The sequence below is a fragment of the Garra rufa genome, chromosome 14, assembly GCF_049309525.1.
Source record: "Garra rufa chromosome 14, GarRuf1.0, whole genome shotgun sequence".
Taxonomy (NCBI): Eukaryota; Metazoa; Chordata; class Actinopteri; order Cypriniformes; family Cyprinidae; genus Garra; species Garra rufa.
This window is the reverse complement of record NC_133374.1, coordinates 6775572-6802561: the sequence shown is the minus strand read 5'-3', so window position 1 is coordinate 6802561 and position 26990 is coordinate 6775572. Positions and strand designations below refer to the sequence as shown.

The 26990-nt window shown below is 32.9% G+C and overlaps 2 protein-coding genes across 3 annotated transcripts in view; one reads left to right on the top strand and one right to left on the bottom strand.

Annotated features, from left to right (window-relative positions):
* Nucleotides 1-1275: 1275 nt before the first annotated feature.
* LOC141285277 (NACHT, LRR and PYD domains-containing protein 3-like) lies at nucleotides 1276-11923 on the top strand. The gene is made up of 14 exons (XM_073818311.1): nucleotides 1276-1337; nucleotides 1598-1711; nucleotides 1878-1982; nucleotides 2111-2203; nucleotides 2393-2506; nucleotides 2691-2801; nucleotides 3113-4876; nucleotides 5032-5159; nucleotides 5362-5410; nucleotides 5518-5691; nucleotides 8079-8252; nucleotides 8360-8520; nucleotides 11517-11658; nucleotides 11731-11923. The coding sequence occupies exons 1-14, from the start codon at nucleotides 1276-1278 to the stop codon at nucleotides 11921-11923; spliced, it is 3384 nt and encodes a 1127-aa protein (XP_073674412.1).
* A 420-nt stretch (nucleotides 11924-12343) lies between these two features.
* The window catches only part of epha4l (eph receptor A4, like), a 69624-nt gene continuing 54977 nt past the window's right edge, over nucleotides 12344-26990 (bottom strand). For both annotated transcript variants that reach the window (XM_073818049.1, XM_073818050.1), the window contains exons 12-17: nucleotides 20612-20673; nucleotides 18299-18508; nucleotides 15944-16093; nucleotides 15539-15732; nucleotides 13697-13858; nucleotides 12344-13605 (exon numbers count right to left, since the gene is read on the bottom strand). In XM_073818049.1, coding sequence (XP_073674150.1) covers nucleotides 13491-13605; nucleotides 13697-13858; nucleotides 15539-15732; nucleotides 15944-16093; nucleotides 18299-18508; nucleotides 20612-20673 — 893 coding nt within the window. In that variant the 3' untranslated portion in view covers nucleotides 12344-13490. The remainder of the gene's footprint in view (nucleotides 13606-13696; nucleotides 13859-15538; nucleotides 15733-15943; nucleotides 16094-18298; nucleotides 18509-20611; nucleotides 20674-26990) is intronic.

Below are 26990 nucleotides of genomic sequence, written 5' to 3'. Positions count from 1 at the left end.
TTCAGGTCTAAGCAATTGCATAAATTGCTAGAAACTTGGGGTTTCATATTTTCACAATCCTAAATTCATTCTTTCTACAATTTCTCTTTCTGCAACTTACGTGAATGTATGCATGTGTCTGTGTTATTACTTACAAGGTAATATCTTATGTTAATAAATAGCGTTTTCACTATATATCTATAGTATATCCATAGTTCACTATATATCTCGTCAGTAGGACACTCATGTACTGATAGCTCTCAAGTAAACTAACCCTGAAACATAACCTGCTCCTGAGGTTATGTTGAGTTTATCTGCTTACTTACGAGGTATGTCACCTAACCTGCTTTCTTATCAAACAGCACATGTATTGTTTTAAATTTCTGTGGAACTTTCTTGAAGTTTGCAAGCCCAATTTTTCTCCACCTTTAAAAAAAATGTACAGGTTCCTAAATAAAATGGGGGTTGGTAGAAAAATTGAAGAATGTGTAGACTGCAGAAGCACAGAAGGGAATAAGATCAGACTGTTTTACATATACAATCAGAACATCAAGAATGCTACATAAAACTGCATATCCTTCAAAAATCCGACATCATTAACCTAATATCCAAAGATTCTTTAGACCCACCTGGTACTTTCTAAATAGAAACTTATCAAACAATTAAAAACAGCAGTCTAATCTCACAGACAAAATCAGCCAGCCAATCAAGTTAAAATACTAAAAATGCAGTAGGCATGAGGCAGTTACATACTGTGGGCGGTCTGTGACGTGTGGGGAAAAGACTAATCCATCAGCTTCCTTGATGCCACAACTCACTCAAAACAGCACTGAGGAATAAACATCACCCTCTGAGAAACAAAAATCATGATTCTGGTAAGTACTACTACTGCACAAAATGAGAAAAGCATTTGATGAATCACATCTGACAAAACTAAAGTGACACTATTAGAAGTTGAGCTTTGGGAAAAGGTTTTGTAGAATCTATATGTAATGTTAATCTAACTGTCCAAAAGTTTATGCAAAATATATTAGTATTTGTGATAATATACAGTATGTGTTTACTTTCATTTTGATGTCGTGTAACTAATCCTTTACAATGTTTTTTTAAAAGCAGCTGACCTTTATTACACTGTACTGCATAACACTACCAAAACAAGTAAACCCAGTTCTGGAAGAGGTTTCATACTTATCTTCATGTTTATCTTCCTCATTTGCAGCATACCATGTTCTGAAGAAGAAAGGCTTTCTTTTATGTTGAAAAAACAAATGTATAAAATAAAAAATTAAAAACACTATGTCGACAAAGAACACTGAAGATAACATGGATTCCTACATGTCTTTCAAAGGACTAAACAAGTAAGACAAATATATTTTATTACCTATTTGTACAAGAAAACTTATCAAACTTATACTGATCATTTAAACAATTACTTTCTAATATTTAAAGTCTGTGAGGGATGGATTGATGTCAATATTAGAACAGTTAAAAGATGAAGCTTTTGTAACTTATCAAGGATACATTGTACTATTGTGCTACATTTGCACTAACACTAGTATGATTATATCTTGAACTGTAGTTTCAAATATAACTTTAAAATTGTTGTTGCATTTGACAGTTTTGATCAGGAGAGATCAGATTCACCTGCATCCAGTGTTTTGTCTATGAAGAGTGACCGATCAATGCAAATGCCAATTCACTTAGAAAATAAAACACATCTTCAAAATCGAAGGTATTAAAAAAAAAAAGATTTTAAGCTTAATTAACAAAGTCAAATTAACAATAATTATAGCATTGCAATTTCTGTAAATCAATTAATGAAAATTTTTGTGATGTTAACATTAATTTTAATTTACGTTACTTTACATAGCATAACAATCTTGTGTTTACTCTCGCAGTTTGGTGGACAGATCAGATTCTTCTGGCCCTAGTGCTTTGTCCATGAAGAGTGACCGATCAATGCAAATGCCGATTCATTTGAAAAATGGATCAGTGGAAAAAAGGTAATAAAGATTGCTTGTTAAAGATAGACAGAACAGTAGACCCTCATCAGTTGTCAATCTAAAATTACAGATTTCTTTATTAAAATCTACAAATGATTATTTTTTGCTGTCAGTCTTCAGCAGGAGAGATCAGCTTCATCTGCCCCAAGTGTTTTGTCTATGAAGAGTGACCGATCAATGCAAATGCCAATTCATTTGAAAAATGGATCAGTGGAAAAAAGGTAATGACAACTGCCTGTTTGAAATAAAGGTAGACAGAACAGTGGGGTCATCAGGGCAGTAACACTACAAGGATCTAGATTCAAATTATTTTCGGACCCTCATCAATTGTCAACCTGCACTAAAATGACAGATTCCTTCTTTATTAAAATCTATGGTTATTTTATTAAAATGGTTATTTTTGCTGTCAGTCTTCAGCAGGAGAAATCAGACTCATCTGCCCCAAGTGTTTTGTCCATGAAGAGTGACCGATCAATGCAAATGCCAATTCACTTGGAAAATGAATCAATTCCAAGGGAAAAAAGGTAATGATGATAACTCACATAAGGTAGTCAGTCAGAACTGACCAGCTGTGATAGCAAATACATTGATAAGAAGGATGCAGAACTGATCACTTCCTCTACTCAATGGTTTGTTGTTAACCTCATTTGAACACAAAGCATTTCTACTTTACTAAAATCAACAAATGGCTTTTACTTTCACAAACAGTTTTCAGAAGGACAGATCAGACTCACCTGCCCCAAGTGCTTTGTCTATGAAGAGTGATCGATCAATGCAAATGCCAATTCATCTCAACGAATCACCTCCACTGATACTAAGGTAACATTTTATGATAGCAACCCATGTATTTTGCTTCAACAAATTGAATGATAAATAGCACACATATGTTTTTACAATTCTCAGACAAATGTAAGTGTCTTAATTCTCAGAGGTTTTACACTGTTGGAATGCTTATTCTAAAATATTATTTTGTCTATAAGGGATTCCCTAACAAAATCATGTCAACATGCTGTGAGGACTGGCAGATTTCCTGGAGAATTCATTCACCTGTAGGTTCATTGCATCAAGTCTTATTTTTAGTGTCTGAATTTGTGAACATTCCCTGTTACTGACAAACATATTTTCAACAGACATGGTTCAGAAATGCCTGAAGTCAAGATTCAAAGATTAAAATCAGAAATAAGAAAGAAGCATCTGTACATTTTTGATGGACTTGCAAAGCAGGGAAACCCAACACTCCTGAATGAGATCTACACAGAGCTCTACATCATAGAGGGAGGGAATGGAGAGATCAGTAATGAACATGAAGTTAAAAGAATAGAAAAAACTTTGAAGACTGCAGGGGGAGCAACAATACCAATCAAATGCAGTGACATCTTTAGACCTTTACCTGGACAAGACAAACCAATCAGAACTGTGCTGACAAAGGGAGTCGCTGGCATTGGAAAAACAGTCTCTGTGCAGAAGTTCATCCTGGACTGGGCTGAAGGGAAAGAGAATCAGGACGTCCAGCTCATATTTCCACTTCCTTTCAGAGAGATCAATCTGATGAAGGACAAAACACTCAGTCTTTCAGATCTTCTTCATGTCTTTTTCCCTGAAATAAAAGAAATGGAAATATCCAGTGACAAATATAAAGTGTTGTTTATCTTTGATGGTCTGGACGAATGTCGCCTGTCTCTGGATTTTCAGAGTGCTGTGAGGTTGTGTGATGTAAGTGAATTAGCCTCAGTGGATGTGCTGCTGACGAACCTCATTGTGGGGAATCTGCTTCCTTCTGCTCTCATCTGGATCACCTCCAGACCAGCAGCAGCTGATCTCATTCCCTCTGAGTGTGTCCATCGAGTGACAGAGGTACGAGGCTTCAATGATCCACAGAAGGAGGAATACTTCAGGAAGAGAATCAGTGATCAGAGTCTGGCCAATAGAATCATCTCACACCTGAAGTCATCAAGGAGTCTCTACATCATGTGCCACATCCCAGTGTTCTGTTGGATCTCAGCCACTGTTCTAGAGAAGATGTTGAGTCAAGCAGAGAGTGGAGAGATTCCCAAGACTCTCACTCAAATGTACACACACTTCCTGATGGCACAGATTAACATCAAAGACACAAAATACAATGAAAAGAAGAGCAAAAACAAAGAGATTGTTTTCAAGTTAGGAAAACTAGCATACGAACAACTGGAAAAAGGTAACCTGATCTTCTATGAGGAAGACCTAAGAGAGTGTGGCATTGATGTGACAGAAGCATCAGTGTACTCAGGATTGTGCACTCAGATCTTCAGAGAGGAGTTTGGCTTGTATCAGGGGAAAGTCTTCTGCTTTGTTCATCTGACCATTCAGGAACATCTAGCAGCTCTATATGTTCACCTCTCCTTCCATAACAGCGGAATAAACGTGCTTGAATCACATGAATCTAAAACAACAGTGACAATGTTGAGTGTACACAAGTGTGCAGTTGAAAAAAATTTAAGAAGTATAAATGGGTATCTTGATATTTTCCTTCGCTTCCTTGTGGGACTTTCACTGGAGTCAAATCACAGTCTTTTAAAAGAGCTTTTGGTGATGATGACAGACACCTCCCTAGAAAGACTGAAAACTATTGAGTATCTCAAGGAAAGGTTAAAAACAATCCCTTGCTCAGAAATAGCTCTTGTTTTGTTCCACTGTCTTAATGAACTCAATGATTATTCCCTCACTTCTGAAATTCAAAGCTACCTGACCTCTGGAAAAATAAAAAGAGAAACTTTGTCCCCTCATCAGTGGTCAGCTTTAGTGTACATCTTAATGACATCAAATGAGACGTTTGAGGAGTTAGAATTTTGTAAATATGGAAGATCAGACACAGCCTTGTACTGGATGCTTCCTGTGATCAAGCTGTATAAAAAGATCTGGTGAGAACATTTTCAAAACATGTTCAAAATCAACATAAGAAAATAAATGAATGGGTGTGACTAGTTGACTTTGCTGAGCACAAATTACTATATGTGCGAGTGCAGAAAATTTATATAAAATGAAATGTGATTTGACAGTTCACTTACTCTTTCAGGTTGCATGACTGTGAAATCACAAAAAGAGGCTGTGTATCACTGTCTATGCTACTTTCATTAGTATCCAATGTGAGAGAGATGGACCTGAGCAACAACAGTCTGCAGGACACAGGGGTAGAAATGCTCAGTGCTGGAGCAAACAATACAAGCTACGGAAAAAAAGTGTATGTTTCTATGGAGTAAAGTTAAACAATACAACATTATATTAGAAATCAAATATGTACATATTAAGACATTTAAAGAAACATTTTTATCTCAATTCAGATTGGAAGAGTTATGTTGCAATCAGCAAAATGAGAAAGACAACCTTATGTATACAGCTTTAACAGGTCTCACTGCTGGGCTACAGGATACGGAGTGTAGACTGGAATCTTTGCAGTAAGTTCTGTTCATTCTCTTTAAAAAAACGCATTTAATGCTAATTTTGCAACAAGTTTTTTGCCTTTGAATTAAGAATAAAAATGGTTTTCCTCTCCTCCCTGTAGTCTGGAGAACTGTGGAGTAACAGAAGCAGGTTGTGTTTACCTGAGCAATGCTCTGAGTTCAAACCCTTCTCATCTGAAAGTGCTGGACCTGAGCAGGAACAACATAGGAGACTCTGGAGTGAAACATCTTTGTGCTTCACTGCTGAAAATTCAGTGTGTTTTGGAAACACTAAGGCGAGTTATAACAAAATTAACATATGTAGCCAATTATGAAATAAATTTGAAGTTAATAATGACTAAAGAGCCATTCAAATGTTTTTTTCAACAGGTTAAATGACTGTAACATAACACACAAAAGTTGTATATCATTAGCTAAAATACTACAAACACCTTCAAATCTGAAAGAGCTCTCTCTAAGCAAGAATAAGCTCCAGGACTCAGGTGTGATTTTCTTCACTGTTGGACTGCGTCACACTCACTGCAAACTGGAGAAACTGAGGCAAGGCGATTCTTTCAGTAGATTTAGGAAACACAAAACTGACCATTAAACTAAATTGCTTCATGGAGAAGGGTTTTTGTTTTGTACAGCTACTGCTGAATGGGGACATAAATATCACAGACACTGGAAAACAAGAACAGGGTATTACTGTAACTCTGCGTGTCCAAAATTAAGATCAATGTTTAGCAAACACGGTTTTTAGATAGCAGGTTTTTAAACTATTACCCTCACAATCTAAATATGCCTCCCATTTATGTATAATTACTAACCCTAAAAATTTAATTTTAAAAAATTTGATTTTTTTTCACCCAAATAACAAACTTACAGAACTTGACAAGACCAATATAATTAAAAACTAAAGAAATACTAATTAATGCTGCGTTCACACCGCCCAAACCGTCATGCGTCAGTTGCGGCAAGATTACATGTAAAGTCAATGGTTGAGTCCGTCAGAGGTCCGTCAGAGGCTCTGCGTTGCGTTGTGTCCGTTGGATCCGTCAACTTTTCAAGCGTTACCTGCGTTTCAAGCGTCAACGCAGCCAACGCAAGCAACGCAGAAGTTCAGCTAGTTGAACTTTTGACGGACTTACGGTGTGTTCACACGGGGCGCAAGCGTCAACGCTTAACGGAAGGCGTGGCTGACGTTTATGGTCATAGCAGCGTCAGCCAATAAAATGCTGCTCTTGAACAAGATGAACGTGATTGGCTGCCGCCTGGCCACTGTATTTGCATAGAGCGATCTGATTGGCTGACGCGGCGCTTCACTGGCGTTGCTCGCGGCAGAAGTTGAAAATTTCTCAACTTCTGCCGCGAGCAACGCGAGTGAAGCGCCGCCGACGGATCCACAATTCCTTTCGGCAAAGCTTGACGTCACCCATTCAAAGTCAATGGGAAGCGTTGACGCTTGCGCCCCGTGTGAACACACCGTTAACGCACTTGACGCAGTGCGTCAACCAATCAGAGCGTCTCACTGTAGCGACGTCACCACACGTATTTTGAATGAAGCGGGAGCAGAAAAAACAACAACATACAATTCTCTGCGATTGAAGACGGCTACAAACTTATTCTAGCCGTCTGCAATCGCAGAGAATTGTATGATCCGTCCTCGTTGTTGTATAAAGACAGGAATGTAAAGGAACTTGCTTGGATGAAGATCGCTGAAGAGATCGGGTTGTCAAATCTTTTCTCAACGTAATTATTTCCCATTTCGTTAGCTAGCGAAACATGTTCATGAGAGGATTCCAAAGTGTCCAGTCCCAATAGTTTGCCATGGTTTATTCAGGGGAAGTGTGCAGAAAACTAGATGCGTTGGGAGCGTTGCCTGACGTGTGCGGTGTGAACGCACCAAAAAGCAAGCGTTGACAGCTTCAACGTACATGCGTCAAACTAGATGCGTTAGGTGCGTTGCCTGACGCAGACAAAGTGTGCGGTGTGAACGCACCATAAGACAGTAAGAGAAACTGGCAAGTGAGCATGATGTCAGAAAGATTAACCCATTTGAGCATGATCCTCATGAAGCAAACAAACATATAACTCATTAGGCTTTTACGATCATTAACGGTTTCTTAATTATACTAATTTTACATTTTCTGCTATCACTCTATCAGTATCAAACCAATCAAATATACTGGAATTTCTACTCTTAAGAATGTTTTGACTTTCTTTCAATAGGCTTTCATGTTGCAACATCAGAACAGAAGGCATTGGATCTCTTATTTTTTAGATTGAAACTACAAGTATTTTCTCTTTTTTTGTAGTCTGAAGGACTGTGGACTAATAGAAGCAGGCTGTCTTTACCTGAGCAAAGCTCTAAGTTCAAACCCTTCACATCTGAGAGTGCTGGACCTGAGCTGCAACAACATAGGAGACTCTGTAGTTAAATATCTCTGTTCTTCTCTGGTGAAATTTCAGTGTGCTTTGGAAACACTAAAGTGAGTTAAAACACAATTAGCTTATATAGATAATTAATAAATAAACTTGAAGTTAATGACTTTACAATTTCTAACCGTAAAAATGTGATTTAAAAACATTTTTTCAAATGTATTTTTACCCAAATAACAGATTTTGACCTGCCCAATATACCTGAAAACTGATAACTTTATATTATGAATTTCTGTGTCAGGTTGAACGAATCTGGAATCACTGAGAATAGTTGCACCGCTTTGGCTTCAACTCTCAGCTTAAAGACATCCAGCCTAACAGATCTGGATCTGAGCATTAATGATCTACAAGACTCAGGGGTGAAGAAACTCTGTGTCGGACTGCAAAGTCCTCACTGTAAACTAGAGAAGCTGAGGTAAAAGTCTGGAAATGTCTTATTGCAATCACTGATCCAAAACTATTAAAATAAGATAAAGCAACAGCAAACCACAGACCTGTGCTTATAAACTCTGATTTCTTCAGGTTGTCCAAGTGTAAAGTTACACAAGAAGGTTTGACGGCACTGACTGAAGCTCTGAAATCAAATCCATCCCACCTTAAAGAAGTTGATCTACTTGAGAATGATCTGGAAGAGTCAGATTTGAAAATACTCTCCATGCAACTGGACAAATCATCAAAAAACAGTTATCCTTATGATAGCTTGAGTGTTTATTTCTAGAGTTATTAACATTGTGAGTAGTAATCACACAAGAGACATCTTGACAAAGCCATTAATTAAAAAAGATATTTTGAAGAATGTTGGTAACCAACCTTTTTTTTTCCCATACCGTGGAAGTCAAAGGCTACTGGCAAGTGTTTGGTTACCAACATTCATAAAAAAAAAAAAAAAAAAAAAAAAAAAAAATTTTTTGCATTCAACATACAGCTTTAAAACACCTTGAGGGCAAGTAAATGATTGCAGTAATTTCATTTTTGGGTGAACTATTCCTCTAAGGTAAAGACAAATCACAATTTGTATGAATATGGTTATTACTATAACCTTGTTGTAAAATTTTATCACTTTTATAAAGAGAGTTTCAGATCTGTAATATATGTAAATAAATATAATAAATGCACAGTATACATAAACCTTCATTCTTCATGTCTAGAATATTGCATTTAAGGAAATTTACAAGGTTGATGATTCAGGAAAAGAGATTTGAATGACATAGGGTCAAGAGAAAATCCAAGACTGTAATCATAAAAAGGCATATCAAAGCCAGGAAGAATATAAATAAACCAGACTACACTCTTAAAATTAAAGGTACTTTAAAAGGTTCTTCATAGCGATGCCATAGAACCATTTTGGTTCCACAAAGAACCGATTCAGAACTCAGTCAAAGGTTCTTACCTTTTTATTATCTAAACACAAAGAACCTTTTGTGAAACAGAAAAGTTCTTCAGATGTTAAAGGTTCTTTATGGAACCATTTAGACAAAAAGGGGTTCTTCTATGGCATCGTGAAGCACCTTTATTTTTAAGAGTGTAGAAGACTGACCATGACACCAGAACCAGGATATGGTTCACTGAACAGACTACATTCTCCAATCGGGTTTCAAATGACATGGCGGTAACTGATGACATTAATTTTAGGTTGAACTACTGTTTTAAGTATTGAGATGTGTATTTAAAAAAGCCTAAAAGAAAGGGGAAATCACAGCAATAATGGTGGTTTTGCTTTTGGACATCTAGTCTACTTGTTAATAAGTGCGAAACACAGAACATCTAGTGACTATTTCATACTCAAAAACTTTGTTACCAGGCAGATCAATGTGCCTGGTGTGCACATTACTCAGGGAAGTTGTGCAAAACCAGTTACATTTGCACTTGTTGTATTCTTTGTTGTAATACACCTGATCGTGTGATTTTAAGAATAATAAAGCTTTCAGTTATATCAAAATATTCAATCTATATCAAATGTTGAGATAATAACACCAGTGCTTAAAAAAGGCTTACATGCATATCCAAATGTTTCTCACACATTTCTATCTTCCAAAAAAACCTTATGCACAAAAGGCTTATTTTTTCTAGATTATTTTGAAAAATAAACATATGTAAGGCATATTGGCAAACATCATGTCTCTAATAAATGCCAAAGGTTGACACCGATTCCTGCATCTCTTTAAATTGACTTAAAGAGTGAGACAACATATTTGATAACAATATTGTAAGTATTGTACTTATGCTAACAGGAATATAATACAACTAGGATTATATACAAGCAGAAAAGTTAAGCTATCTTTTGAGCTGTCGCATGGGACTTAATTTTTTATCTTAAACCAATATTAAACTTAATTTACATACAGAACATAATCTTGCCTTTTTTTGAAATATCAAGAGATGAACCAAGTTTCCTATTGCAGTTATGTGGAGAAAACTCTTCTGGCCCTAGTGTTTTGTCTATGAAGAGTGACCGATCAATGCAAATGCCAAATAATCTAAAAAAAAAATGGATCAGCTTCAATGGAAAAAGGTAATGATGATAACTCACATAAGCTAAAGGTAGTCAGTCAGAACTGACTAGTTAGGGACCAAGATGCAGGTTCTGATGACTTCCTTCCCTCAATGGTTTATTGCTAACCTCCTCTGAAACACTATATTTCTAGTTTTTATATATTCTTCTTTTGCTGCCAGTCTTCAGCATGAGAGTTCAGACTCATCTACCCCAAGTGTTTTGTCTATAAAGAGTGATAAATCAATGCAAATGCCAATTCATCTTAATGGATCACCTCCATTGAGACTAAGGTAATATTCTGTAACTCATTTGGCAGACAAAAAATTATCTGTAATTCTCAGACCAACAAATGAATACGTTTTTATCATTCTAAGAGAAATAAATAAAGTATAGCAAGATTGTGACTGATTGTTGTTGTTGTCAGTCAAAAACTGACCATGTCTCAGCAGTAAAGTACATTTTTGATCGAATATGAGGAAATATTCTTTAAAATAATAGACGAAAAACGAGTAAATGCAGTGAATACATGTTGACCTTTAAGTAATAATTCACTCATAAAGAAAAATAATTTTACTCACCAGCATGTCGATAAGTTTCTTTCTTCAGCGAACTGCAAAATGAGATTCCACTGAAGAGAATCCATAACAAATAATAATTGGTGTTTATTTTAAACTCCACCCCCAAAACGTTTCATAAATGTACTCCATATGACTACTAGGCAATATTTCAAGTCTCCCGAAGCCATACGATAACTTTATGTGAGGAACAAAGTGACATTTAAGTAATTATTGACTAACCATCGTCCTCTGTAAAATAAAAAAAACGTAAATCGCGTCTAAATGGCGCCACTACGTTCGACGCTATTTACGTCCAACAAGTCATGTGACCAACCGCGAAGCGTTAAAAAGGTGAACGCGATTTGTGAATTATATCTAAAAAAAAAATAAAAATAAACAGTTAACTTTAACTCAATAATGACTTAAAATTCAGTTAGAAATTAAATTTGAGTGCATGTTATTTTTATGATTCTGTTTTGAGGTTGGGATTTAAATTACGCTTATACAAAACAAAAGTTCATTCATGAGTAAAAGATTTATTTTATTTATTTAGCGTGGACTATTGCTTTAAAGAGATATTGTGTGCTATAATTTGTACAATAAAGAACTTTAAATTTTACCCTTATAGATTTTCAACTTGCAAAATCAAAACAGGGCTTTGAATCTTTGGCTTTGAAGTCAAAAGACTTGGGCAACAACAAACCTGGAGATCAGGGAGTAGAGCTGCTGTTGGCTGTTCATCATCCAAACTGTAGACTGAAAACACTGAGGTACGACATTGAATAATAGTTTTTGATAAAGTTGGAAAATGAAGCATATGCTACAATTAATTTCTGTCTCAGGTTGGACAAATGTGGAATCACTGAGAAAAGTTGCACCGCTTTGGCTTCAGCTATCAGCTCGAAGACCTCCAGTCTGACAGATCTGGATCTGAGCATTAATGATCTACAAGATTCAGGTGAAGAAGTGAAGAAGATCTGTGTCGGATTGTGGCATACTTACTGTAAACTAGAAAAGCTGAGGCAAAAGTTGTAAAACCAAATCAGATTTCCACAAAAACTAAATCATTTGTGCCATTATTTGTTAATTCTTCAGGTTGTCCAACTGTAACATAACACATAAAAGAGTGACGACACTGACTGAAGGTCTAAAATCCAATCCATCCCACTTGAAAGAGCTTGATCTTCTTAGGAATGATCTGAAAGAATCAAACGTGAAAGTGCTCTCCATGATACTTGAGAAATTATCACACAAACTGAGTTGAATTGAACAATAAAACAAATGTGGGACAGCTCATAAAATGCATTATTATTAATAGCATTTCAAGCTGTGTGTATAGTATGAAGAGTAGCATCATGAACTTATGGAAAGGACTTTATGCTTGATTTGCACTAATGTAGATAATAAAGAACGACAACTGCAAACAATTTCTTTGAAATTTTATTGTGTGAACTAGATACAAAAGATCATAAATAAAGCTCATAAGTTAGGTGCACCTAAAGGTGGAAATACAGAAACTGTGAAATTAAGACTTCTCAACCTTAAATGTACTGCTGTTTTACAAAGTTAAGTTTACTGCCAACATGAATATTACGCTTGCTGTGTAATTAAATACATTCCGTTAACGCGTAAAGAAATAAGGAAGAAACTGAGGGAACTCAGAAGCTGTACATGGAAACATCTGCTGCTATTATGTACATCGTGAAAAAAACAACAATTAAAAACTATGTACATACAAAATCCTAGATTATGTACAGTGAAAAAAAGTTTCAAAAAATATATCTGCGACTATGAAATTCTTGCAATGACTCAATTCAGCAGTTTCAAACATTTGATCAAATTATACACAGATTTAGCTGTTTGCGTAGGATTTACGTAGGAGAAACGAAACAAGATTTACAAAGAAAACAGGAAAGATTGAGTCTTTTACTTTGCTACTTAAAAATGCAAAGATTGGATACATGGAACATGAGTAACTTAAGACTAAATCTTATCTGGATCTATCTCCTCATTCCCTTTATTGTATTATTATTTTTTTTCAACAAATAAAGCAATATTTTTCCATTCAGCAATGCCTCTAAAACTCACATCTGGCCTTCATAAAACAAACACACATTGTCCAAAAGCTTAGTTAGTTTCATTTGCAAAGGCTCAAAATCTCCCCAGGCGAAAGATCCGTTTGAATATAATGTTCAGATCTGATCCACAGGGAACAATTCCTTCCTGCTGATGACGAGCGGCCGTCCTAAAAAGATCCTGAGGTGAAAAGCGTCGTAGTCTGTTTGCACTTAGTCGAAACAGTTCTTTCCACTTACAGAAGGAGGACACTTCTCAAACTTTCTCCTGTCAAAAAATACTTCAACAACAGGGCCAGAAACATCTCATGTTTTTTTTTCAATTGCCAGTTTAAAATCCTTAGACTTGAAGAAAAGCACAAAGTGGCCCAGAAAAGTGCATTTTACCTCATTCATTCTTCATACCGCTCATATTCCGTTAAAGTGCAAGAGTGATGTGAAATATTCCCTCTCGTCCCTCTTGTAATTCATGTTAACCAACATTATGCATTGTTTTTTTTCTCTCTCTCTCTCTCTCTCGTCACAGATCAGACAGGAACCTTTGTGTCTTGTCTGTGATGCATTCCAGACAATAACTCCTGCACGCTGCTCAGGATCTTCCTCTGATGAGCACTGCATGAGATTCCCATTTTGGCCAGATCCCTGTAAAAGAGGGAGTTTTGGTAAGCTAAAGTCATCTTCAAGCTCATTAGGATGTGTAATTGGCTGTGTAATGTGTTAAAGTGATGCTCACTCGTGACTCATGGGTAAGACGCTCTCTAAGCTGCAGAATCCTGCTGTGCTGAAGTTTTCTCTGTATTGCTCAAGTCCAATGATTCTCAGCCATTCGTCTACAGAACCCAAAGAGGGGGCGGAGCCTTCGGAGGGGGCGTGGTGAAGCGTGGAGGGGTGGGGCCTGAGGACGACAAAGAATACATAAGATTTTTTATTTTTTTTTAAAGAAGTCTCTTCTGCTCACCAAGCTTGTATTTATTTGATTTAAAGTACAGCAAAAACAGTAGAATTTTGTAATATTTTCACTATTTAAAATAACTGTTTTCTATTTGAATATATTTTAAAATGTAATTTATTCCTGTGATTTCAAAGCTATATTTTTAGCATCATAACTCAAATCACATGTTTCCGAAAGCATTCTAAAATTCTGATTTACTGCGTATATAACATTTATTATTATTATTATTATGTTGAAAACAGCTAGAGTATATTTCAGGTTTCTTTGATGAATAGAAATTCAGAAGAACAGCATTTATCTAAAATAGAAATCTTTCGTAACATTATAAATGTCTTCATCATCACTTTTGATCAATTTAAAGCATCCTTGCTAAATAAAAGTATTAATTTCTATAATTTCTTTCCCAAAATGAAATAAAAATTATACTGACTGCAAGCTTTTGAATTGTATAGTGTATAATGTTAAATATAATGATATATAATGATATATTTATCTGTAATAAAAAATAATGTTCATTACAGATAAATGCTGATCTTTAGATCTTTCTATGCATCATAGAATCCTGAAAAAAATCTACTCAACTGTTTTAAATATTGATAATAATGATAATAATAATAATTGTTTCTTGAACAGTAAATCAGCATATTAGAATGATTTCTGAAGAATCATGTGACACTGAAGACTGGAGTAATGATGCTGAAAATTTAACTTTGATCACAGGAATAAATTACATTTTAAAATATATTCACATAGAAAACAGTTATTTTAAATAGTAAAAATATTTCAAAATTTTACTGTTTTTGTTGTATTATATTTATTAAGAAAATAAGATCAAAACCTGATTAAACATTAAACTTTTTATATGCAAATGTAACAAAAAATCTCTCATGGTCATTATTAGGTTGCATTTATTTAATTAAAAATACATAAAAAATAATTATTCTAAATAATTAAAAACAACAGTAAAAAATATGAAATAAGTACAATTTAAAATAACTGTTTTCTATTTGAATATATTGTAAAATTTAATTTATTCCTGTGATCAAAGCTGAATTTTCAGCATCATTACTCCAGTCTTCAGTGTCAAATGATCCTTCAGAAATCATTCTAATATGCTGATTTGCTGTTCAAGAAACATTTCTTATCATTTTAATGTTGAAAACAGTTTTTTGGGGGAAATTTCCTTTTTGTTTTTACATTTTTTATGAATTTTAATTATTGAAAGAACATCATTAATTTGAAATACATTTTTTCCTGATATTATAACTATGTTCACTGTCACATTTGACCAAATGAATGCATCCTTGCAGAATAAAATTAATCAATTTTAAAATCTACTAAAATGCATTTTGAAAAAAGCTGGAGCACAATGTCAGATGAAATTTACCATTTTGAAATATATTGTATTTTGCAAACCTTAGGGTTACAGATTACATTAATAATTATAAGTATCTTCCTATTAAGATTCAATTTTGGAAAATGTCCTCAGAAGAACAGAAACAGCTAAAACATTCAAAAAGTGAAAAAATATATATATATATTTTTAAAGTAGCACCTAGAAAAAACATATTTTACGACCAAAATATACCCAAAAAAGCAGTATCCGTAAGTGTTGATATTCACCTGCTGGCGTCTCCCGCCGTCCTCTTGAGCGTGGCAGGATTGCGTATGAGTTTGTCCAGCATGTTGACAATCTGGCTGAATTTAGGTCTGTCCGCCCGTTCCCTCATCCAGCACTCCAGCATGAGCTGATGCAGAGCCAGCGGACACTCCATGGGCGGCGGCAACCGGTAGCCTTCCTCTATTGCCTTTATCACCTAGGAAACAGGGGAGAGGAAATGAACGGCTGATCTTGCTGAACTCTGGCATTCAGTCCGTTTGTATAACTTGGCATGGCACACAATAGCACGATAAAGCCGAGTATTAATACTTTGCATGCATTTCTGGAAAGCGCGCCATGGGAACGCCAGCGCTTAAGGCACGACAAGCACATGTAATTAATTAGATTTGTGGTGCAGTGCCACTTACATCTTGGTTGCTCATGTCCCAATATGGTCGTTCACCGTATGACATCACTTCCCACATGACGATGCCATAACTCCACACGTCACTGGCTGAGGTGAACTTCCTGTATGTGATGGCTTCTGGAGCCGTCCAGCGGATTGGGATCTTGCCTCCCTGTGATTGACAGGTTTACGTTATTGAAATAATAACATCTGATTCTGAAACAGCATTATAGCATTATATACACTACTAGTAAGATTTTTAATGTTTTCTGAAGTCTCTTCTGCTCACCAAGCCTGCATTTATTTGATCTAAAATACAGCAAAAACAGTAAAAATCGGATATATTTTTAGTATTTAAATTAACTGCTTTCTATTTGGAAATATTTTAAAATGTAATTTATTCCTGTGATTTCAAAGTTGAATTTTTAGCATCAATACTCCAGTCACATGATCCTTTAGAAATCATTGTAATATTCTAATTTGCTGCTAAGCATGTATTGTTATATTATTATGTTGAAAACAGCTGAGTAGATTTTTTTTCAGGTTTGTTTGATGAATAGAAAGCTCAGAAAAATAGCATTTATCTGAAATATAACTCTTTGTAACATTATAAATGTACTTATCCTCACTTTTGATCAATTTAAACTCCCTTGCTATTTGAAATGATACATTTCTATAATTTCTTAAAAAAATAAAAAATAAAAATAAATAAATAAAAAGTACAATGTTACAGAAGCTTCTTATATGAGATAAATGCTGGTCTTTGGATCGTTTTATTCATCAAAGAATCCTAAAAAAGTACTCAACTGTTTTAAATATTGATAATATTATAAAAATACATGTTTGAACAGCAAATCAGCATATTTGAATGATTTTTTGAAGGATCATGTGATACTGAAGACTGGATGCTGAAAATTTAGCTTTGATCACAGGAATAAATTACATTTTAAAATATATTCACATAGAAAACAGTTATTTTAAATAGTAAAACATTTCAAAATTGTACTGTTTTAGCTGTACTTTGAATCAAATAAATGCAGGCTTGGTGAGCAGAAGACTTTACTTTAAAAAATATTAAAAATCTTATTGTTCACAAACATATTACATTTTATTGTGTTTTAAATGAGTAAAAAAATCTTACTGACAAACAGGCACAACCTAGGATAGTGGCAAATTTGAAAAATGTTGAATTACAACTAGTTAGTATTTGGGGTGAACGTAATTTGTCTTTTAATATGTCATAAATTGATTTTTGTTGTAAATATGCCTGACAAGATTGTTATACTGAATGACATTTTAGTGGGTGTCTTCTGTAAATTAGGTAAAAATATATTTATTAAATATATTTATTTTTTGCTCAGAAAAAAAAAATGCAATTAAATGATTTTTTTTTGGAGAAACAACAATTTAAAGCTGTATTACACATTGTTTTTATGCTTAAACCCTTTTTAGTCTTTAAATATTTTTATTATATATAATAATAACATTTATAATTATTTAATAAATTATTAAATTAAATTTAAATTAAATTTAAAATGACTAAAAATAAACTAAAAACTGAAATAAAAAAATAAAATGAATATAAAAAATAATAAAATGAAATAGATATTTAAAAAAATTACTAAAGCTTACACTAAAAAACAACAACAACAGAAAAAAAAAATATATATATATATATATATAATATCTATAATATTATATTAATGATACAAAAACAACACCGAAAATGCCACTTTTGGTCAAGCAGCTTTGACTTACTGTTTTTATGTTTTTATGCTTAAACCCTTTTTCATTTTTGACCCACATTTGTATGTATGTATGTATGTATATATATATATATATATATATACAGACACAAATATTTATAATTATTAAATAAATGTTAACTGAAATAAAAATTCTAAATTTACATTTAAAATGACTAAAACTGAAAATAAAATAAAATAAAATAATAAAATGAATATAAAAAATAATAAAATGACCTTTTTAAAAAAAATATTTATAATTATTAAAAAAATTAAATAAATGTTAACTGAGATAAAAATTACAAAATAAAATTTAAAACTGAAAATAAACTTAAAACTGAAATAAAATAATAAAAAGTATATAAAAATAAATAATTAAATAAAATAGACCTAAAAAAAAAAAAAAACTAAAAACAAATTCAACATTTTAATAAAATATAATTATAATATTATATTAATGATACAAAACAACACTTTTGGTCAAGCAGTTTGTGTTCTTCCTACATTTAACTGTTCTGTTTCAAAAATAAACAAAATAACTGGCCATTATATGTCTGAAATATTAGTTACTTGATTGCATATATGATAATATCAATGTAAGATTGCATATAAACACATACACACGTTCTTACCCTGGTAGTATACGCTCCCTCTGGCTCGTCTTCAAGCACTCTGGACATCCCAAAGTCAGACACTTTGCACACCAGGTTGCTGTTCACCAGGATGTTCCGTGCTGCCAGATCCCTGTGAACGTAACTCATGTCGGATAGATATTTCATTCCGGATGCAATTCCTCTCAGGATGCCCACCAGCTGAATAACGGTGAAGCGGCCGTCATTCTTCTGAAAGAGGAAGGGACACATCAGACCTGAATAACGACACCTTGACAAGAATCAAAGTTGCTCTAGTCGTGATTGTTCTCAAAAATCATTTAAGATAGAAAAAAACTCCAGATTAGCTTTACACTGTGTCCTTTATCAAGAACAACATGCCATGCATCAATTTTTCATTGAAAAGTAAAAGCTGTGGGAAGTGAAAAAATCAAAACTAAATCAGTTGCTTGTCCAAATGGACAAACTTTAACTAGTTAGTATGGGTCTGTTCTGCAGCCAAAAAGCATCATTTTACATTGATGGATATTCAAAAGTACTAGTGCATTTTAGAGTATTGTAAATATAACAACTGGTAACAATACTTCCTGAATTTTTTTATATATTATATATAGTTGAAGTCAAAAGTTTACATGAAAGACATTTACATATAGTCCACAAGAGAAAATAATAACTGCATTTATAAAAATGACCCTGTTCAAAAGTTTACATACACTTGATTCTTAATACTGTGTTGTTACCTGAATGATCCACAGCTGTTTTTTGTTTGTTTGTTTTTAATTTGTTTAGTGATAGTTGATGAATGTCCTGAACAGTTAAACTGCCTGTTGTTCTTCATAAAAATCCTTCAGGTTTTTCAGCATTTTTGTCTATTTGATCCCTTATTCCCTTTGATACAATGACTGTATGACTGTGAGATCCATCTTTTCACACTGAGGAGAACTGAGGGACTCATATGCAACTATTACAGAAGGTTCAAACGCTCACTGATGCTCCAGAAGCAAAAAACAACGCATTAAGAGCTGGGGGTGTAAATTTTTGAAACGAATGAAGATGTGTACATTTTTCTTATTTTGACTAAAAATCATATTTTTTCATTTAGTACTGCCCTACAGAAGATACTTTCCCAGAAGACAAATAAGTCAATTTACCCTGATCTTCAAATTCAAAAGTTTTCACCCCCGGTTCCTAATGCATCATTTTCCCTTCTGGAGCATCAGTGAGCGTTTGAACCTTCTGTAATAGTTGCATATGAGTCCCTCAGCTGTCCTCAGTGTGAAAAGATGGATCTCAAAATCATACAATCATTGTTGGAAAGGGTTCAAATACACAAAAATGCTGACAAAACAAAAAAACAGAATTTGTGGGACCTGAAGGATTTTTCTGAAGAACAGCAGGCAGTTTAACTGTTCAGGACAAACAAGGGACTCATGAACAACTATCACTAAACAAAAAAAAACAAAAAAAAAACAGCTCATTCAGGTAACAACACAGTATTCAGAATCAAGTGTATGTAAACTTTAGAACAGGGTCAGTTTTATAAATTCAACCATTATTTTCTCTTGTGGACTATATGTGACCCTGGACCACAAAACCAGTTATAAGTCGCTGGGGTATGTTTGTAGCAATAGCCAAAAATACATGGGTCAAAATTATTGATTTTTCTTTTATGCCAAAAATCATTAGGAAATGAAGTAAAGATCATGTTCCATGAAGATTTTTTGTAAAATTCCTACTGTAAATGTAACAAAATGTAATTTTTGATTAGTAATATGCATTGTTAAGAACCTAATTTGGACAACTTTAAAGGTGATTTTCTCAGAATTTTGATTTTTTTGCACCCTCAGATTACAGATTTTCAAATAGATGTGTCTCGGCCAAATATTGTCCTATCCTAACAAACCATACATCAATAGAAAGCTTATTTACTGAGCTTTCATATTATATATACATCTCAGTTTTGTAAAATTTAACCTTATGACTGGTTTTGTGGTCCAGGGTCACATATGTAAATATATTTTATGTGAAATATCTTATTCAGGTCAGTACTAAATAAAAAATAACATGCATTTTGTATAATCCCTTTTACTTTTGGAAAAATAATTAACATTTTGCAGATTCTGCAAGGTGAATGTAAACTTTTGACTTTAACTGTATATATTCACTAAAACTAAAAACTAAAAAAACAAAAATGCTCTACTTTTTTTTGCAAATAGCTGTCTGGATATGTCTTTATATGGATGTTTTACTATCTGAAATTGGCAGCTGAATGTACAAATTAAAAATACAGATTTCATTTCCACATAGAAAGACACTGTAAAAACACAATCTTACTCTGAGAAACATGTCCAGTGAGCCGTTTTCCATGTATTCTGTAATAATCATAACTGGTTTGCCTGCAATCACAAATAGAGACAAAACAAATCACACATATTAGAATAAATTCAAGTTCCTATAAGAAAATACAACAAATTTAGACTGAACGATAATAGTTTTGTATTATAGCACTTCTTACACCACTGCTTTCATTTCATTTATTTGATCCAAAGTACAGCAAAAACAATGGAATTTCGTTTCAATGAAACAATTTTTACTATTTAAAAATCTGTTTTCTATTTGAATATATTTTAAAATCTAATTTATTCCTGTGATTTCAAAGCCGCATTTTTAGCATCATCACTCCAGTCTCATGATCCTTCAAAAATCATTCTAATATTCTGATTTGCTGCTCAAAAAACACGTATTACTAATATTATGTTAAAAACAGCTAAGTAGAATTTTTCAGGTGTCTTTCATGAATAGAAAGTTCAGAAGAACAAGATTAATCTGAAATAGAAATCTTTTGCAACATTATAAATGTCTTTCTCATCACTTTTGATCAATTTTAAGCATCCTTGCTAAACAAAAGTATATAAATAAAAGGAATAAATTACATTTCAAAATATATTCAAATAGAAAACAGTTATTTTAAATGGTAAAAATACTTCAAAATTGTACTGTTTTTGCTGTAATTTAGATCAAATAAATGCATGCTTGGTGAGCAAAAGAGATTTCTTTAAAAAAAACATCAAAATCTTACTGTTCAAAAACTTTTGACTGGTAGTGCAAATTTATTTAATAAACAGTAAAACTTTCCCACTGACAGCATTTGAATGTCAGAGATGCCCAGGGCATATGCAACACCATTTAGTCAAACTTCTCATGTCAGTGTCAACCAGAGGTAAACACCGAGCACAGAACATGAATATCAGTTATTCAAAGAGAATCAACACACACAGTCACATGCTGGCTGATTGACACTTAGCCAATGCTCCTGTCCTATAGAGGAAGTGCGGTAAATAAAGCTCAACCAGACACATTGTCGGCCATCTTTGTTGGGCTGGCCTTTCTGATGACCTTGAGGTGAATTTGACTGACAGCTCCTCCAGAGGGCCTGAGGAGCAGGTGACCTCTGACCCCGCCCCCTCACTGTCTGCGTTTCCCAGCCCCGCCCCTCTCCGCCCACCCTATTAGAATGCTAATGAAGCGTTTACTGACTTCGCGTGTACGGCGGTGCCAACATGTATGTGTATGTTTGACAATGAACTCTGTGAGGCGAGGGTTATAATCTCTATCAAAACAAACAGAAATACACTATTCATGATTAAAAACAAAACAAAAACTGTTACAAAAAATGGAAATTTTATTTCTTGCATTTAAAATACAACTACCACAAGTCATATAAAGTCAAATTATCACAAAGAAATGCTGTTGAATCATTGATGAGAGACACCGAGAGGCCCCGCTATCCCACACCGCCTTATTTACATATTTAGATTCACTTCATACTCATTTACATTATGCAAATGAAGCATTCAACTCCATTAGCTCTGCTGTAACACAAAGCAGGAGACTTAAGATGGCTTTATAGTTGCATGGGGACATTTATGAGCTAAAATTAAATTAAACATTGACAGTGCTGGCTGATATCCAACTGTTAGAAATGTCACCCACCATTTTAATTTACTGAGGAATTATAAATCAATGTTTTGGTCACCTGCTGCTCAAAACTTTGTTTCTTTCAGCATATACAGCATGCTTTATTTTATTTTTTTTAATTATATTTTATAAAAATATTGTATGCATGTAATTGCCATTTTATAAAAATATATTATAAAATGCATACTTTATTGTAATAAAATATATGCTCGTATCTACCTGCAATTTATATTATAGTTAATAGCAACCTGTATATTGTGTTCATCTATTTGTACATTCTAATTGTAGTTAATTATCATCTGTAAATTATGCTCACAGTACTTCATCTGTAAATATTATCCATAGTTTCTCCCTGTACATATTCCCTATAAGTGCACTTATAACTTATACCTTTATCCTGCACTTGCTGCTTATTGCACTCTTGGTTAGACCTAAACTGCATTTCGTTGCCTTGTACTTGTACATGTGTAATGACAATAAAGTTGAATCTAATCTAATCTAATCTAATCTAATCTAATATTTTATAAAAAATATTGTATTTGTGTGTCGATAGATACATAGATAGATAGATAGCCATTTTATAAAATATTATTTAAAAATAAATCAATCAGTAAATAAAAAAATATATACATTGTTTACATACTTTATTTCATTTAGCATATACAGCATACTTTATTTTAATAAAATATTTAAGAAAAATATTGTGTGTGTGTATACATACATACAATTTTATCACATATAATATCTATAATATATATAATATATCGAATATGTGTGCAAAAAATAACATTTAAATATAATATAATATATATATATATATATATATATATATATATTTTTTTTTTTTTTTTTTCTTTTTTTTTTTGTAGTGTTATTTACTGATTTATTATTAAATATTTTATAAAATGTTATATGTACACACTACATTTTTATAAAATATTGTTTTATTTTATAAAACATTATTTTTTTTAAATAAAGTATGCTGTATATGCTAATAGAAACAAAGTATATATGTAAACAATGTATATTTAGTTATTTACTGATTGATTTATTTTTTAATAATTGTATATAATTGTTTTATATATATATATATATATATATATATATATATATATATATATATATATATATTAGGGCCGGGACTCGATTAAAAAATTTAATCTAATTAATTAGAGGCTTTGTAATTAATTAATCGAAATTAATCGCATTTTAATCGCATGTAAATATTTGACCTGAGAACAGTGAGAATTAAGATTTTTACATGGATTTTTAGTATACCGTTGAATAATGACTGAATACATAAGCTTAAGCAACAAAATATTGTTTATTTTTGTTCAACCAAGTCCAACAGACCAGTGCAATATTGCCATTAAGTGTAGCAAGAGGCACGTTCTTTAACGAGTCTTTCATTCCGAGAACTCTGCTCTTGTGTTTGCTTAATTATGCATTTAAACGTTAATGACCAAACCTATCATTATAAACGTTGCTGCACATGGAATATAACGCGGATAACATTTAAAAAAATAGTTTTTATCAGGTTACACACTGATTATTTATCACTCAAACCCCTTTCTCTACCTGTCCGTTGGTCGCGTATATCCTCCATGTTTGTAGTTTAACACTTTTTATGCGTGTTTGTAGTTCTAATCGAATCCTCGTTCACGGCGCAGTGTGTTGCGGGCAATATTAGCAGTTGAGAGTGTGCATTGATCGTTAAGTAGTAGACCATCCGGGAATCTTTGGAATAATTTTTAAACATACTACGATTTGGGACATTCAATACTATTTAGGACGGACGCAGCTTCTTTGGTATAAGTTCTTTGGCTTGTCTGAACACTAGTTTGTGCTCCAGTATAATCGGTCCGCCGAATCTCATCCAGTGAGAAACGTTCCGCGGTGCAAAACTTAGTGCGATTAAAATGCGTTAAAAAAATTTAACGCGTTATTTTTGTGTAATTAATTAATCTAAATTAACGCGTTAAAGTCCCGGCCCTAATATATATATTATATGCACATATGTATATATATACACAAAAAAAAATTAAAATTATCATTATAATTAAAATTTATGTTATGACTCATTTATAAGTTTTTCACATTTAAAAGGAATCTTTTAATTCATTATCATTTTATTGCTAAACTAATGCAGACAGATATACAAATTTATAAAAAAATCTATAAATAAAATAAAAACTTATATAAACTTATCATAGTTATTCTTATATATTACACACACCTATATATGTTGTACATTCCATATATATATATATATATATATATATATATATATATAAACATTTAAATATTAATAAATAAATGACAATGAATCAAATCTAAATTTAAATTTATGTTATGAAGTTTTTCACATTTAAAAAGCATCTTTTATTCCATTATCACTCACTTTTATTAATAAACTATTGCAATGACAGTAAGATAAACTATAGTAAACGGAAAAATAAAGTAGAAGGAAAGCCAAGACGAATAAGAAACATATTAAACATGCAGCGTGTGGAGTCTGACTTTCTCTCTTTCTCACACACAGCAGAGGCTGTAGGTTAGAGATATAGGGTGACACTCTAACCCCAAACACATTTAGGCCTGACGACGTGATTAATGAGTCTGCTGTGCTTTTTAGCTCACTTTAGCCTTCCAGAGCGACCCACTCCATCTGGAGACCACAAGGTTGTGTGTGTGTGCATCACATAGCAGTTTTGTCAAGACACGCTCAGCAAGCAAACACACAGATAAGCTGGACATGCATACATAAACACACACGACCATTAGCACATCAAAAGGAAAACACGCTCTATCGGCAGCCTGTTTCTTTAGGGGGTTTGTGCACACTTAATATCCCGACTTCTGACCATATAGCGTTCTGTTGTCTAATTCTCAGCAGCACAAACACGTTTTGATTAGCATGAAATGTAAGAATTTTGCATAATAGTTTGTTTTTATACATATAATTTTCTGAGAATTGTATCAGCTTTGTCCTTGAATGGCACTAGTTTTTACTTCCAGAGCACAGCATTAATAACTTTTCTATTCAAATCTAATATTTAAGGCACGTCAAATATTTCGAAAACATCCCAAACTAAAAACAACTGGAGAAGACAAGTAAAAGCCCCTTTATGCAAATATAATGCATTGTATATGCTGAATGAAATCTAATGCTTGTTTCTTGCTAATATATATACACACACTACCACTCAAAAGTTTGGGATCAGTAAGATTTTAAATGTTTTTAAAAAAAGTTTCTTATGCTCATCAAGGCTATGTTGATTTGATCAAAAATCCAGAAAAAAATAATAATATTGTGAAATATTATTACGGTGTAAAACAGTACATCTGTAATTAAAGTTGAATTTTCAGAATTACAGATTTAATATCAATGCTGAAAACAGTTGTGCTGCTTACTATTTTTTTGGAACCTGTGAGATTTTTTTTAGGATTCTTTCATCAATAAAAGGTTAAAAAGAACAGCATTTATTTAAAATAGAAAGGTTTTCTAACAATATACACTACTGTTCAAAAGTTTAAGGTCAGAAAACATTTATTCATTCTTTTTTTTTTTTTTTTTTTTTTTTTTTTAAGAAATCAATACTTTTATTCACCAAGGATGTGTTTTAATTTAAATTAATTAAAAGTGATTTACAGATTTACATTGTTAGAAAATATTTATATTTTGAATAAATGCTGTTCTTTTTAAGTTGTTATTCATCAAAGAATCCTGAAAAAAAATTGGCAAAATATTTTCCAACATTGATAATTCTAATAATAAATCAGCATATTAGAATGATTTCTGAAGGATCATGTGACACTTAAGACTGGAGTAACAGCTGATAAAAATTCAGCTTCGCATCACAGGAATAAATTCTATTTTAAAGTATATTAAAATAAAAACTATTACTTTATATTGTAATAATATTTTGCAATATTATTGTTTTTTTTCTGTATTTTTGATCAAATAAATGCAGTCTTGATGAGCATAAGAGGCTTTCAAAAACATTATTCGACATTAGTCATTGCAGAAGACGAATAAAAATCTAGTACAGTGTGTGCAGAATTATTAGGCAAGTTGATATTCTTGTCATATTTTTTTCCCAAACACATTTGAATAATTCCAAACCACATCAATCTTAATAACTACTATTCATTTTGTATTTAATTATTTATAATTGATATATAATTGTCCATGAAGGCTGGAAGTGAAAAACTCCTTATATTCAGGTGTGCAGAATTATTAGGCACATTTTCTTTTACAGATAAAATGAGCCAAAAAAGAGATTTACCTCAGACCGAAAAGTCAAAAACTATTAAATGCCCATGAGAAGGATGCAATACTAATGCAATACTGCAATTTGCAAAGTTAAGGCATGACCACCGGACAGAAAAACGCTTGTTGCATCTGCATTGTCAGAAAAAACAGGTGGAGGAGAAAAGATGCATGTTAATTGCAAAAAGAGTAAGAATTAATGTTAAGAATCAGATATGAAACCATCAGGAACCATTTCGTCTCCAGCGCCACCGTTTTCCAGAACTGCAACCTACCTTGAGTCTCCAGAAGTGCAATGTGTCAGGTTCTTAGAGACTTTGCTTGGGCAAAAAATCCTAAAAAATGACCCTCAGTTCATAAGAATAACATTCTGAAGTATTGTCAAATACATAGAGATGGTTTTTTTCTAGGCTTTATAGACAGATGAGTTGAGAGTGGCTCTTGAAGGACCAGCACCACATC

What these genes read in the sequence shown, in the direction of transcription:
- LOC141285277 (XM_073818311.1), top strand. Translation starts at nt 1,276, where the DNA reads ATGTCGACAAAGAACACTGAAGATAACATGGATTCCTACATGTCTTTC. An exon ending in AATGGATCAGTGGAAAAAAG is followed by an intron (nt 1,983 to 2,110) that starts GTAATAAAGATT and finishes TCAGCAGGAGAG; the next exon opens with ATCAGCTTCATCTGCCCCAA. An exon ending in GGACAAATCATCAAAAAACA is followed by an intron (nt 8,521 to 11,516) that starts GTTATCCTTATG and finishes TTACCCTTATAG; the next exon opens with ATTTTCAACTTGCAAAATCA.